Source organism: Plectropomus leopardus, chromosome 6 (genome assembly GCF_026936395.1).
Source record: "Plectropomus leopardus strain MGB_pleo_1.0 chromosome 6, ASM2693639v1, whole genome shotgun sequence".
In the NCBI taxonomy this organism is placed as follows: domain Eukaryota; kingdom Metazoa; phylum Chordata; class Actinopteri; order Perciformes; family Serranidae; genus Plectropomus; species Plectropomus leopardus.
In genome coordinates, this window is record NC_142181.1 from 32,639,494 (window position 1) to 32,652,241 (window position 12,748).

Here is a 12,748-nt window from a genome sequence, read left to right on the forward strand (position 1 = left end):
GCATCCCGCAGTGTTTCAGTGTGTTCTAACAGCAGGAGCTCCAGGAACAGGCAGGGGCTCCATGGCCTCGCCATGCCCAGAGACACTGAGCTCTCCTTGGCCACGGCATGGGCGGATCCCCCCCTGCTGGGTCTGCAAGCTCAGCTAAATGTTTCACAAGGATGGAGGCAGACAGGGAAACAGCCTCTGTGTGTGTGTGTGTGTGTGTGTGTGTGTGTGTGTGTGTGTGTGTGTGTGTGTGTGTTGTAGTAGGAGATTAGATTGCGACTGCAATAGAGAATGGAGCTGCTGTTAAATTGAACAAAAATTAACAGTTTTTTGTTCACCAGATACATTTTCATTTGTCACTTTCTGAGTCTCCCTTGAGATAAAATGTAGATAACTCTGGTCTGTGGCTGCAACTAATTAATAGTATCATTAATAATCATCTGATTGCTTGAAAAATTACTTCAACTATTTATCTTAAAATGAAATAGTTGTAATTAATTTTCTGTTAACCGACTATCAGCTACTCTTTTCAGTTTAGGAATAGAAGGAGGACTGATATTTCTGAATAGCTTAAAGAGTAACTTCATTTTTTTAATAAGTCTCGGATAACATTACAGAAAGGATCCCTACAGAGATAGACTTTTTTGTAAAAGAGTGAGATTCATTTTGTTTAACCAGAAACAGCTCCAAAATTGTGATTTCATCAGAGTCTTGTGTCCTTGTGGCTCCCAACAAGGCCCGCCCATTCAGTGCAACAGCTTGATCCGGGACGTTAGGGGTTAACCTTGTCTCTGTGAAGATGTGCACAGAGCAGTTTCTGATTTCCCGTTGCGCAGTGAGCCTCAGTAGCATCTCATCCATTTTATTCTTGTGCGACTGGACATTAGCGAAAAGTAGGTAGAGGAACAACTCTCGGCCAGTCGGGTCAGCCTCGCCCTGATGCCGGCTTTCCTCCCTCTCTTTATACGACACTTTCAGTTTCGTTTCTCCCCTCTGGTCTGACTGGCAGCTCAGCACACGCAGCTGGTGGGGATCTTGTGGTCTGCTGCATTCATTCCAAACCCCATACAACTTCTCCCGATGTTGATAAGTGCTTCTCTATCGTAGGAAAGTCCTGCTTCAGCAGAAGGGGCCATGATGTTGAATAAATAGAAAAATAAAGCAAATTAAAGATGTATGCAGCAATGAAAGGGCCCTCATACCCCCACATATGCCGGGGGTACTGGTGGGACTCCAGCTAAAGCCTTCGTTCATTTCTATGAAAGTCAGATAATGTACGCACAGAGTTCAGACCCTGGATTGAGCTATTTCACATGGCGTAGTACTTTCAGTGGCCACTAGGTGGCACTGGAGGGGACACAAATTCCATGTTATCTTGGTGTACATCATTTGTAGACCAAATCATGTAAATCCAATGATCATTGTCCCTCAAGGCTTACTTGCTCTTGCCAGTAGGTGGCACTATTACAGTTGGTGAATATTGTCATACAGATGTGTTCAGGGCGGGACCCTTATAAAATCTACGAGGTTTTAGGCAGATTGGACAATGTACTCCAAAGGTACAACAATTTCCTGTTTTGTTGCGAAACATCAAAATTCAACACCCGTTGCGGGAAAAGCGTAGAAGTTTTGCGATGACCTTTGATGATAACTTTCAATCGGGAAGGTCTTAAAATCATACAGAATTTCAACTGGATTCGATTAATTGCATAGGCCAAGTTAATAAAAGTATAAAAAAACAATATTTTCTGTGGCCACTAGATGGCACTATCTTGACTAGTGAATATTGTTATACAGATGTGTTCAGAGTCGGACCCTTATCAAACCTATTGAGTTTCAGGCAGATTGGACAATGTTCACCAAAGTAACAACAACTTCTTGTTTTATGGAGAGACATCAAAATTGTACGCTACACCACAGGAAAGCTGTAAAAGTTTTGCGTGGACCTGTGATCATTTTTAATGACCAATGGACACACCACATTTGAAGTTGATCACATTAATCCTGTAGGACAAGATGGCAAATGTCTGAGGCCCGAAATCGCCAAAAATGAGCACAAAATTCCAAATGGCCAACTTCCTGTTGGGTTTGGGGGATGGGGTCTGGGGTCTGGGCATGATACGTAAATGTACCAAATTTTGTAATTGTAGGTGAAACTTGCCATTGGAGCTACAGGTTAGGGGGTGCTGTTGAGCCATTTTGCCACACCCGTTTCCACAACCACCAAAATACTAAATTTTTTGCTAGGCTGGATGTGCGTACCAAGATTCATGAGTTTTTGAGCATGTTTAGACCTCCAAAAATGCGATTCATTTGGCAGAAAAATAATAATTCCTTGCATTCCAAGAAGTTCCTTGCACTGTTTGGAGCTTGGGCCCTAAATATAGCAAAAAAGTAGCATGAATTTGAGGAGCTACAGGCTGCTGCATCTACATGTGTTGCCTTTGTCATAACTATTATAGACTTAACTCATCAGATTGTTGACCAGTTGCAGGTGATCGACTACAGCAATCAAAACTGATGCAACAAACCTTTCAGATTTCTTTCGCAGTAAATTTTTCCGTTGACAGCAAGAATAAAGCGATACAGTGCAGGAGGAGCTACTGAAGACTGTGCTGTGCTTAAAATGCAATGACATGCACTAATGTGTGTTTATATATATCTGTGTGTGTGTGTGTGTCAGAGAGGGTTAATGTATGCACGGATGGTTCTGTGAGTGTGCGTGCATGAGTGTGTGTGTGAAGTCCTCTTCCAGTAAACGTGGCTATAGAGGCTGACATGGCGTTTCCAGGAAGTGCTGACATTTAATGGTAACTGTCTCTTAGTGTGTGTGTGTGTGTGTGTGTGTGTGTGTGTGTGTGTGTGTGTGTATGTGTGATGTGTATGTATGTGTGTGCACAACATAAGTCTTAGTACATGGACACAAACATATACACTCTGTGTGTATCAGATGTGTATTTTCAGTGTTTTCTCAGTTTGCTGCCTTTTACGAGTAAAACAGAGAGAGGGATATAGCGGGTGAGTGAGGTAGAGTGATAACAGAGAGTGGCAGAGGTGAGAGTGCAGATAAATGAGTTTTATTTAATCTGTGTATCAATATGAATCGTGACGGGAGGTCAATTTTCTGAGATGAGTTGTCAGATAAAGTTGTGTGTGTGTGTGTGCGTACCATGCTTCGTAGCAACTATTGGTTGACTGACAGCCTCTTACGTTGTTAGAAATGATCATGTGACTAATGGGCACTGATGGAAGAAGAATTCAGAGTCTATTCCCTTGTAGCAATAGAGGGTCAGCGTGTGTGTGTGTGTGTGTGTGCATGCATGTATGTGTGTGTGTGTGTGTGTGTGCGTGCATGCATGTGTGTGTGTGTGTGTGTGTGTGTGTGTGTGTGTGTGTGTGTGTGTGTGTGTGTGTGTGTGTGTGTGTGTGTGTGTGTGTGTGTGTGTGTGTGAGTGTCTGTTAGTGGTCATTCTGTGTCCCTTCTCTGAACTCAGGTTTTTCTGGTCCCTGAATGCAGTGCAACATAACTTTCCATTACTTTTTATTCTCCCAAAACATGTGGATAGATGGATAATTAAAGAACAAACTTTTAAAAAAAAAAAAAAAACATTCAAACTTCCTTTTAATCAGTTTGTGTTCAGATCGATCAGAGCTCATCAGACTAGATTGATGGATCAGAGGAGCAGCTGCTGAAGAGACAAAAGAAAGCAAGCTTTCTTCTGCTGATGTTAGACCCACTGCTGGACTGTGGTATGTGTATTTTCATGGAAATGCAGCTGGTGTAATCTAAAGTAGGTTGGAAGAACAATAGACAACACAAAATCTTTATGAATTAACAAACTGTTCATTTTTACTTTACTGCACTTCCCAGTCTGCTGCCCCACATATGCCCAGAGTAGACCCTGCCTCGTACGTATGAGAAAGATGAGCTCCAAAAATTGATAATCTATACATGGCGGTGTTAGCTGTTGTTTTTCCAGTGTGTGAGATGTTTAATCAACATTTAGGTCAATTTAAGTAATCAGATTGGACTCTGCACTCATTATTTAAGGACTTTGATTGGGATCAGGGTTATAAAAACATGATATGGACATCCACATCTGATAAGCTTACTGTACCATACCTGCTCAGCAGCAGACAGATACAGTTAGAGACCAGCTGGTGAACACAGTGGAGCATCTATCAGCTAATGAAAAAGATATTTCCCTCAGGAGATGGCGGAGACCCAAAACTGAGCTAAAAGTGAGTGCAGGTAAATGAGTTTTATTAGACTTCCATTCATCAAGTGGACACAAACATGACAGTGGTTATGAAAACTGTTTTGTCATAACCATTTGATATAAGATGATAATGTCAGATACTGTGACTATAGCTTGTTATGCTGCCAAATAATCAGTAAATACAGCTTTTAAATTCATATTTAGTTGTTTGAATAAATGAGAAATATATTGAGGGCTGCCGAGAGTCTCAGTTTCTGTGGCTGAATGTTTAGAGTAATGTGGGTCAGAGAAACTGATCAGACATGATTCACTACGATGGAGAGCAGAACAGAGGAGGAGTGAGGGGGAGAGGAAAGGTGAAACAAGGAAGGTGAGAAAAAGATGACCTCCGAAAAAGAAACTGAGTTTTGACTTAAGACAGCGTAGATGGATGAATCAAAACGTGATGGTTTACTGGTTTGAACGCACTGGTGGAGGAGAGGAGTTGGAGGTGGACAGGAAAGATGTAGAATCATGCGTGGTAACAGCAGGAAGAGGAGTGGGATGAAAAGAGAGAAAAGAAAAAAGGGAGTAGAAAAGAAATCAAGGTGGAGGCGATGAAAAGTGAGAAAGTTGTCGGTCACTCATAGTGCTGTAACAGTTTGTGTATCTGTACCAAGCCATCGCAGTACGCTGCTCAGTGTGCGCAGCCTGAAAACAATGTAGATAGGTTAACAACGTTATGTTTTTACCCCTATGCTGTTAGCAACAGTTAGCACAATAAGTGAACTGGAATGCGAGTCAGTCACACTGACACTGACGAGTGCAAATGAAAGTTTGGAGCTGGAAGACCCGCCTGCGAGTCCCACCAGAATATCACGTGCTGTTTTTGAGAATGTTTCAACCTGAAATGCTTGATCTCATAACAGCTTTTTATATAACAATACAATGCATGTTGTGATGTTTTTAGGCTTTTTTGCAAAGAAATTGCAGGAGCAATTGAATATTGCAAAAATATTTGGGATTTAAAAAAAAAAAAAAATCATTAAAAATCGAAAGCAACTTGTTCCAGTTAACTTAACTGTTCAGAGTTTGTGATTTATTATGTTACCACTAACCAGCATATCAGGTCTAACTCACCGGGATTTTTTTTTAGCATATGTAATAAATTCAGATGTAACGGCTTCTGTCATGTCTGTCGTTGCCTTGTCCACATGTTTTAGCTGTTCCTTGGCTGTGTTTTGGTGTTTGTCAGTCAGTGTCATTTGTGTTCAGCCACAATGTTGCACACAGTACAAAACAGTTTAAGCCCGCTTTTGTGGAGGACATCAGGAAATGACCTTGCATGGTCTTTTGTAGTAAGTTTTGTTGGTAAAGAGACGTTCATGCAGCTCATGTCTGTATATTCAGTAAACAGAGAAAGAAATTTGCGATAAGCTCATATTTATTGGTGTATAGTTCTGCACAGCATGTACGCTACTTTTACCAAAAATCACATCTCTGGTGCCCTGATCCTTGATACATTTGTAAATCACTGTTGTGTGGCCACATGTACAACACCTGTTAGTGATGAGGGGTCAAAGGTCTGAGAGGCAGGTGGAAGGTTCAGCGTCTCGCCCAGTGACACATTGTCAGGAAGAAGATGACTAGTCTGTTTGTGGTTGGGAAAACCCTGCAACTGTGGTGAAACTCACTTAACTCATCCAGTGGTGATCATTTTTAGAAGACCTGTGTGTGTGTGTGTGTGTGTGTGTGTGTGTGTGTGTGTGTGTGTGTGTGTGTGTGTGTGTGTGTGTGTGTGTGTGTGTGTGTGTGTGTGTGTGTGTGTCAGGTAGCAGACAGTGTGTGGGTTTGTGTGATAACAGGGCTCTGCTGAAACTGACAGCAGTGTCTGAAATATGAGACATCTGTTGTCTGTCTGTGTGTGTGTGTGTGTGTGTGTGTCTGTGTGTGTGTGTGTGTGTGTGTGTGTGCGTACGCGCGTGTGTGTTAAAGATTGACAAAGATTTGTAATGTTACTGTGAGGCTGCTTTTTAATGAGGCTATTTTAAAGTTTAAAAGGGATTTTTAAGCTGAGATTCAGTTTCAGTGCCGTGCCGTACACACACATGCCGGTCAATATCAAGCAATTTCTCATCAGCATCAACAAAGGATTCACATATAAGATTGTCGTACAAAACAGCTGGTTCTGAAATGTGTCTACTAAGGACCAGTAGCCTGTATTCAGCATCTGAATGCAATGATATCCTCGGCACAGTGATCAGCTGTGCAACAATAAAACTCACAGGTCATTGCGATAGAGCCAAACATAAGAGTAAACACACTCACCAATTTGTAGATCCAGGCTTCTTTTAGACTACATCCATCCGTTGATCTTTCCTGGTGAAAACAGCATTATAAAACGCATCCTAACAAATAGGGTTAGCAGTACAGTCACTAAATAGCACAGCTACATAGCCAAACTTTTCTTTTGTATAAGTCTGTATAACGCACTTTTCTGTTTTGTTGATGTAGCTTGATTGAGGCTAGGGTAGTTGCTATCATTTCCTTTTGGCTTTAAAAAAACAATTTTACTTAATCGTGGAGTTCGGTTTCTGGGATGTCCATTACTGTTGCCATAATGACATTGATGTTGACACATGTTAGCTACAGTGACCTGTGACGTAGTGACGTTAAAATTCAACCCTGCACATTTCTACTGTAGAATCACGATTAGATGTATCATATGTAACAATGAGCATTTTTGGCATATACACATAAAAAGGTACAGAAGAAGTCTGCCTTTTTGATGTTAAAACATTTTTTTTCCATTCACAGTGAATGGGAATTAAAAGCACATCCTCTCTCTTGATTGTTTTTGTACTCGATGATGCGCAACCGCTATTCTTCCCATCATAATGTCTAATCTATTCAATTAAGATACAAAATTAAGATAGAAATCACAAGAATAAACAATAATATTATAGATACTAGTTTATTATATGTAATATTATTGATGAGTTCCTCCCATATCAGTCTCATAATGCAGTCTTGACCTGAATTTTAGTTAGCTGAGAGAGGAATATGTATTTTCAGATGTAATTTAATTTTTAAAGAAAATAAATAAAAAATAAAATTTAAAAATAAAATAATTAATAATAATGTAAAATAATTACAAAGGAGCCAGGCACCACCTACCTTGCATACCCAGACCACACTTCACTGTTTCTGTGTGTGTGTGTGTGTGTGTGTGTGTGTGTGTGTGTGTGTGTGTGTGTGTGTGTGTGTGTGTGTGTGTGTGTGTGTTACGATAGATACATGTGTTTGTGTGTGACGTGTGGGCGTCAGATCAACAGACAACAAAGGAGTCATCACTTCCCTCTAAACTGTGATTGTTTGTGTGTGTGACGGCTGTACACACACCACCTCTTTACGCTTCTGTGACATTGTGTGTCTGTTTGTTAGCCAGCAAACACAGTAAACTGTGTGTTCAGGTTTTGGTTCCTGTTGCCTTTCAAGTGTGTGTGTGAGTCTCTGTGTGTGTGTGTGTGTGTGTGTGTGTGTGTGTGTGTGTGTGTGTGTGTGTGTGTGTGTGTGTGTGTGTGTGTGTGTTTTGGGCTGTATTTCCCACTTCCACATGTGACTCACCTTGTGACATCATGCCGTGACATCAAAGTATTTGGGAGGCCGGGTTGGTTAAAAGGCCGACAGAGTGTCTCACTCTCAGTCTTTCTCTGGTCTGCTTTAACTCTTAGAAGATCCAACTTTTCCTTTCTTTTTTTATTGTTTCTTTGGGGATCAACTTGAAGCTGTAATCATGTTTGTCTGCATCTGCTAAGGTAAGAGATGACAAAGTAATGAGTTTGGTTTTTTTTTTAAGGTAAAATAGGTTTTCTCAAAAAAAAAAGATTCAGTGAGGTTCTTCTTTCACCTCTTTGCTTCAGTTGAAATTCTTTAAAATGTTTAAGCATGAAAAGGTGTTTCACCTAGTTTCTCTGCTTATTTTCCTTGTATTTTTCTTCTCAAAGAATTTTGTTATATTTAAAGTTGATCTTATTCAAACTAATATTAGCGTACAATGCAGTTTATTTCTTTGCTTATAGCATATAACTGTCATTAAAGTGTTGAAAGTTATCTAAATATTACTGCTTTTCTTTGCTCATTATGGTTAGAATTCATTCAAAAAACCCTTCCCATAAATTGCAATTTGCAATTTTTTTTTTCATTTTCCTGTAAATTTCTTCAGATTTTTACCCTCCTGTGGGATGAAAAGCATCGTGTGCATGATGCTATCACACCCCTGCGAACAGAGCAGCTGCTGATCAGAGCTTACCTCAGTGGGAGGTTGTTACATCAATGTTGTAAATTGTTCACACATTTCTGAAGTTTTATGAGAAAAAATACAATCTGTGAAAAGAGACAGTGAGAATTGGGCTCGGTCATCTTGATTTTGCTGATCGGTGATTGAAATCACTGAAACAAGCTTTCTTGAAGTTTTTTTCTTTGATTGATCTTTTGGTTCTTTACTGCTAAACACTTGTCTCTTGTTTGTTTGATTTGCAGGGTTTCTATACAGTATGTAAAAGCATGGTTTTGAGAGTAGTAATTTCCAGGTCTGGAAAGTATGGAAAAAAGAAAAGAGAGTATGGAAAAAAAAATTGTATCCTGCCCCTGTTTTGCTTCCTGAAGTCTTAGATTGAGAGTTTGAAAAAAATGATATTTATAATTAAATTTTTTATTATTTTTTAATTTATATGCAATTATTTTTTTACAATTATATAATTTAGTCAGTCTGTTAAGGGAAAATAGCAGGCATGTTGACAGTGGAATGTCGTCCAACTTTCTGCGTAGGAGTGTGAGCTGAATGGTCACAATGGGTAAAAGCAAGTTTTCTAAGTTCAGGATTATTATTACTCAGATGTGAAATATGGTCTGTAAAATCTACCGAGAAGTCCAGAAATTTGAGTCTGGAAAATATGAAATTTCATAATGGAAAATGTATAGGAAGCCTGGCTCTGAGAAGTTCAGGGTAACTCTTGATTTTGCATAAAGAGGACCCTCATAAATGCCAAAATGGGGCTGCCACTGCTGAGTTATGCATCAAGGGAAATTGTGTAATACATTCAGACAAGTGATTAAGTAGAGCTAGTTACCTGTGCACATTGAAGATACCTTAACCTGCCTTTTTTTCTTTTGTTTTTTTTTTTTTTTTTTTTTTACAGCTCAGAGGTACTTTAGAGACACAACATCGAGTTTAGTCTTTCAGATTTTCACTGCTAATTGATTTTTTTGTTTATTTGTTCTGTGTTAGTGAATAATCTTGTTGATTTTATTGATTAATACAATGTAAGGTTTTTAGGACCGTCCTGATACAACAATTGGAGTCAGGTGGAGACACAGAACATTGAAACACTGAGCAGGCTTTAGTATTTCTGTAATGAGACTTAAGCTGCTGAAAACACGTGCAGGGAACTGAGACTGTCAGGTTATGTATTCTTAATTAATCAAATTCATTTTAGGGATCAATAGGTCATTGATGAATCACCAAAAGCCTAGTGTGTGTGTGTGTGTGTGTGTGTGTGTGTGTGTGTGTGTGTGTGTGTGTGTGTGTGTGTGTGTTTAGCTCTGACCCAGATAGACTCAGCTAGTTCTTTGCAGGTCTTTCAGCAGGTTATCTTGCAGTGTGAGATTGTGTGTATTTTTATGTGAGGGTGTTTTGGTAAAACCAGTCATTAAAATGTCCCTCTGTTCTTCTCAGCTGTGTGTGCAAGTTGTACTTACACAACAAAGTGTGTGTGTGTGTGTGTGTGTGTGTGTGTGTGTGTGTGTGTGTGTGTGTGTCTGTCTACTGACTCAGGCCTAAATACTGTGAGAAGGAAAAAAGTAACTTTCTTCCTGGTCAAGAGATGACACGCACACACACACACACACACTCACACACACACACACACACACACCATGGTTGAGTCAGCATGGTGTTTGTGGATCAAACAGACCACTCAGTGAGCAAATGGAAACTTTTCTTTCTTTCTTTCTTTCTTTCTTTCTTTCTTTCTTTCTTTCTTTCTTTCTATCCTTCCTCCCTCCCTTTCTTCCGTTAGACTACAAGTTTCTGATAGGAAAAAAAATATTAAAATGTCTTAATATTATTTTTTCACTGCAGACAGTTAAGCTATAATATGCAGGATTGTTACTGGCAAAAATTAAAGTAAAAGCCACCCCCTGATAGAAGAAAATAAGAAAATGCAGGCAGAGGGCAGAGTCTCTGCAGAAAAACACACCACTACACACTGAGAGTGGGTGATAACTGATGATTGTGAGGGATTACCTCTGTGTGACTCAATAAGTTGCTTTTTAAATAAAATCCTGCGTATTATTCCTTTAATATTTACAGCTTTATTTAAAGAGCACCTTTCAACAGCAAGGAAATTTAAAAAGCTTTACATAAGGAGTTTAGATATAAAAGAAATACGAGACAATATAAAAAGTTAGTAAAAAAATAAGTTTGAAAATAAGTTTTCATTTTAATCATGCAGATTAAACGGGAGAATTAAAATTAAACTTCATTAGTAGTAGTGCTGAAATGAATTAATAGCTAATAACCAATAACTAATTTGTGTTTTTTTTATTTATCAAGTGCAAGTAACTCAGCTTTCTTCTATTTTGTATCATAGTGTGTTGTGTGTGTTTTTACTGTTGGTGATGAAAAATTATTTTGAAATTAAATCCTTTGCAGGACTCACTTTGGGCTTGTTTTATTCCCATAAACAAGAAAATACTCAATAATGTGAATAATTGTTACCAGCAGCTTTTTCTATTATCATTTCAACCGCTGTGTCTTCTGAATGCTCACCTGTGATTGGTTGTTAATTTTCCGCCATCTCACCTTGTCTCCTCTGCAATTGGTGTGTTTTTCTTGTGCAGGAGCGGCCAGTTGCAGCCTAGCTGAAGATGTCTGATAATGGGGAGGTCGAGGACAAGCCCCCAGCTCCGCCCATGAGGAACACCAGCACCATGATTGGTTCCTGTAACAAGGACCCCGCCCCCCTCAACCATGGCTCCAAGCCCCTCCCGCCAAACCCAGAGGACAAGAAGAAGAAAGACCGATCGATCCGATTCATCCTGACGGGAGGAGGCGATAAAAGTGAGTACTGAGGTCACTTGGATGGATGTGTTTAGATTATATTAAAGGTTTTCTAGCACATGTATCCTAAAGGTTCTGTATGTAACTTAATACATGTATTAATTAGGGGTCAATCAATATTGGTTTTTCAGGGCCGATACTGATACCCATTATTAGTAGTTAATGAGACTGATAGCTGATATTGTGAACCAATATGCATTTACTATAAAAATAAAAATCTCTCCATCACTGCCGAGAATTTGGAATATAAAAAATACAAAAACAAACCTTTGTTTAAATGCCTTTAGCAAATGTTTAATCAAAACTGAGACTTTAAATATCATATACAGCAAGTTCCTAGCAATTTTTTTTTTTTTTAAGTCAAGCGAAGATTTAAATAAAAATGAATAAATAAAAATAGCTCCCTGAGGTTTTACAAAGTAGCCTCTTGTTGTTGCTTTCTCTCTCTGATTATCATGAGACATCTGCTGCAGGAGTGTGAGCTCTGTTAGCATCGCCCAGCTATCGTTACCCAACGGTTATTATTGGGTTCAGCGACAGAGTGGTTTCAGTGACAGTGTTGGATGCTAGCTGCTGCTGCTATGTTAGCTCAGGCAATATGGCTTTCAATATCATGATATAAGGTTATATCGTAATACACGATATTTTAAAATGTCCTTTAAATTAACGTTAACGACTAAAATACAAAATTATTAAATAAACTGCAGTTACAATAAAGTTTAATCATGTGGCTACTGTCTACTGTATATAATACACTGACTATGAATAAGCATCTCATACAACCCCACTTAAAAAATCGGAACTATTCCTTTAAGCAGGACATGGACATCTGTTGTTTATTAAAATGTTTTCTTAGGGACTTATTTTTACCAAAATTTGTGGGGGAACCAAACAAACTCACAGAATGTTTACTGTATTATTGTTAGTCATACCAGAGAGATCTGCTGTCTGTGATTTTCAGAGGAGTTTCAACTCAGTGTTTCCAACAGATGGCATCTTTTTTTTTTTTTTTAAATATTTTTGGGGCTGTTTATGGCCTTTGTTTGATAGGAAAGCTAGAGAGATGACAGGCAATGGGTGTGAGAGAGAGTGGCGATGACATGCAGCAAAGGGCCGCTGTTCTGACTCGAGTCCAACGCTGCTGCAACGAGGACATGTAGTCTGAATATGGAGCATGCACTCTACAAGCTGAGCTACCTGGTGCTCCAGATGGCATCTTTTTTCTCATTCTTTCTGTATTTTTTTCTTCTATTCTCATTTTGCTTGTCTTCTATTTTCTAATTTTTAATGGTGTTTCCCTCTCTGTCTTCCCTCTTAAGTTCTTCCGCATTTCACTGTGGATTTAAGACCTTTCCAGGAATTTTAATGAACCTGGATCTCTCTGTATCTCCTATTTTAGGGTGTTTTTTAAAAAGGTGTTTTATTTTGGATTTTCTGT

At 39.1% G+C, this 12,748-nt stretch overlaps 1 protein-coding gene across 3 annotated transcripts in view; it reads left to right on the forward strand.

Annotated features, from left to right (window-relative positions):
• Positions 1 to 12,748, forward strand: part of pak1 (p21 protein (Cdc42/Rac)-activated kinase 1) — a 67,654-nt gene that overhangs the window by 28,959 nt on the left and 25,947 nt on the right. For 2 of the 3 annotated variants that reach the window (XM_088079275.1, XM_088079278.1), the window contains exon 3: positions 11,091 to 11,310. In XM_088079275.1, coding sequence (XP_087935401.1) covers positions 11,118 to 11,310 — 193 coding nt within the window. In that variant the 5' untranslated portion in view covers positions 11,091 to 11,117. Of the gene's footprint in view, positions 1 to 7,865; positions 8,006 to 11,090; positions 11,311 to 12,748 lie in introns of those variants that run through there. The other variant, XM_088079276.1, reaches the window with a different exon arrangement.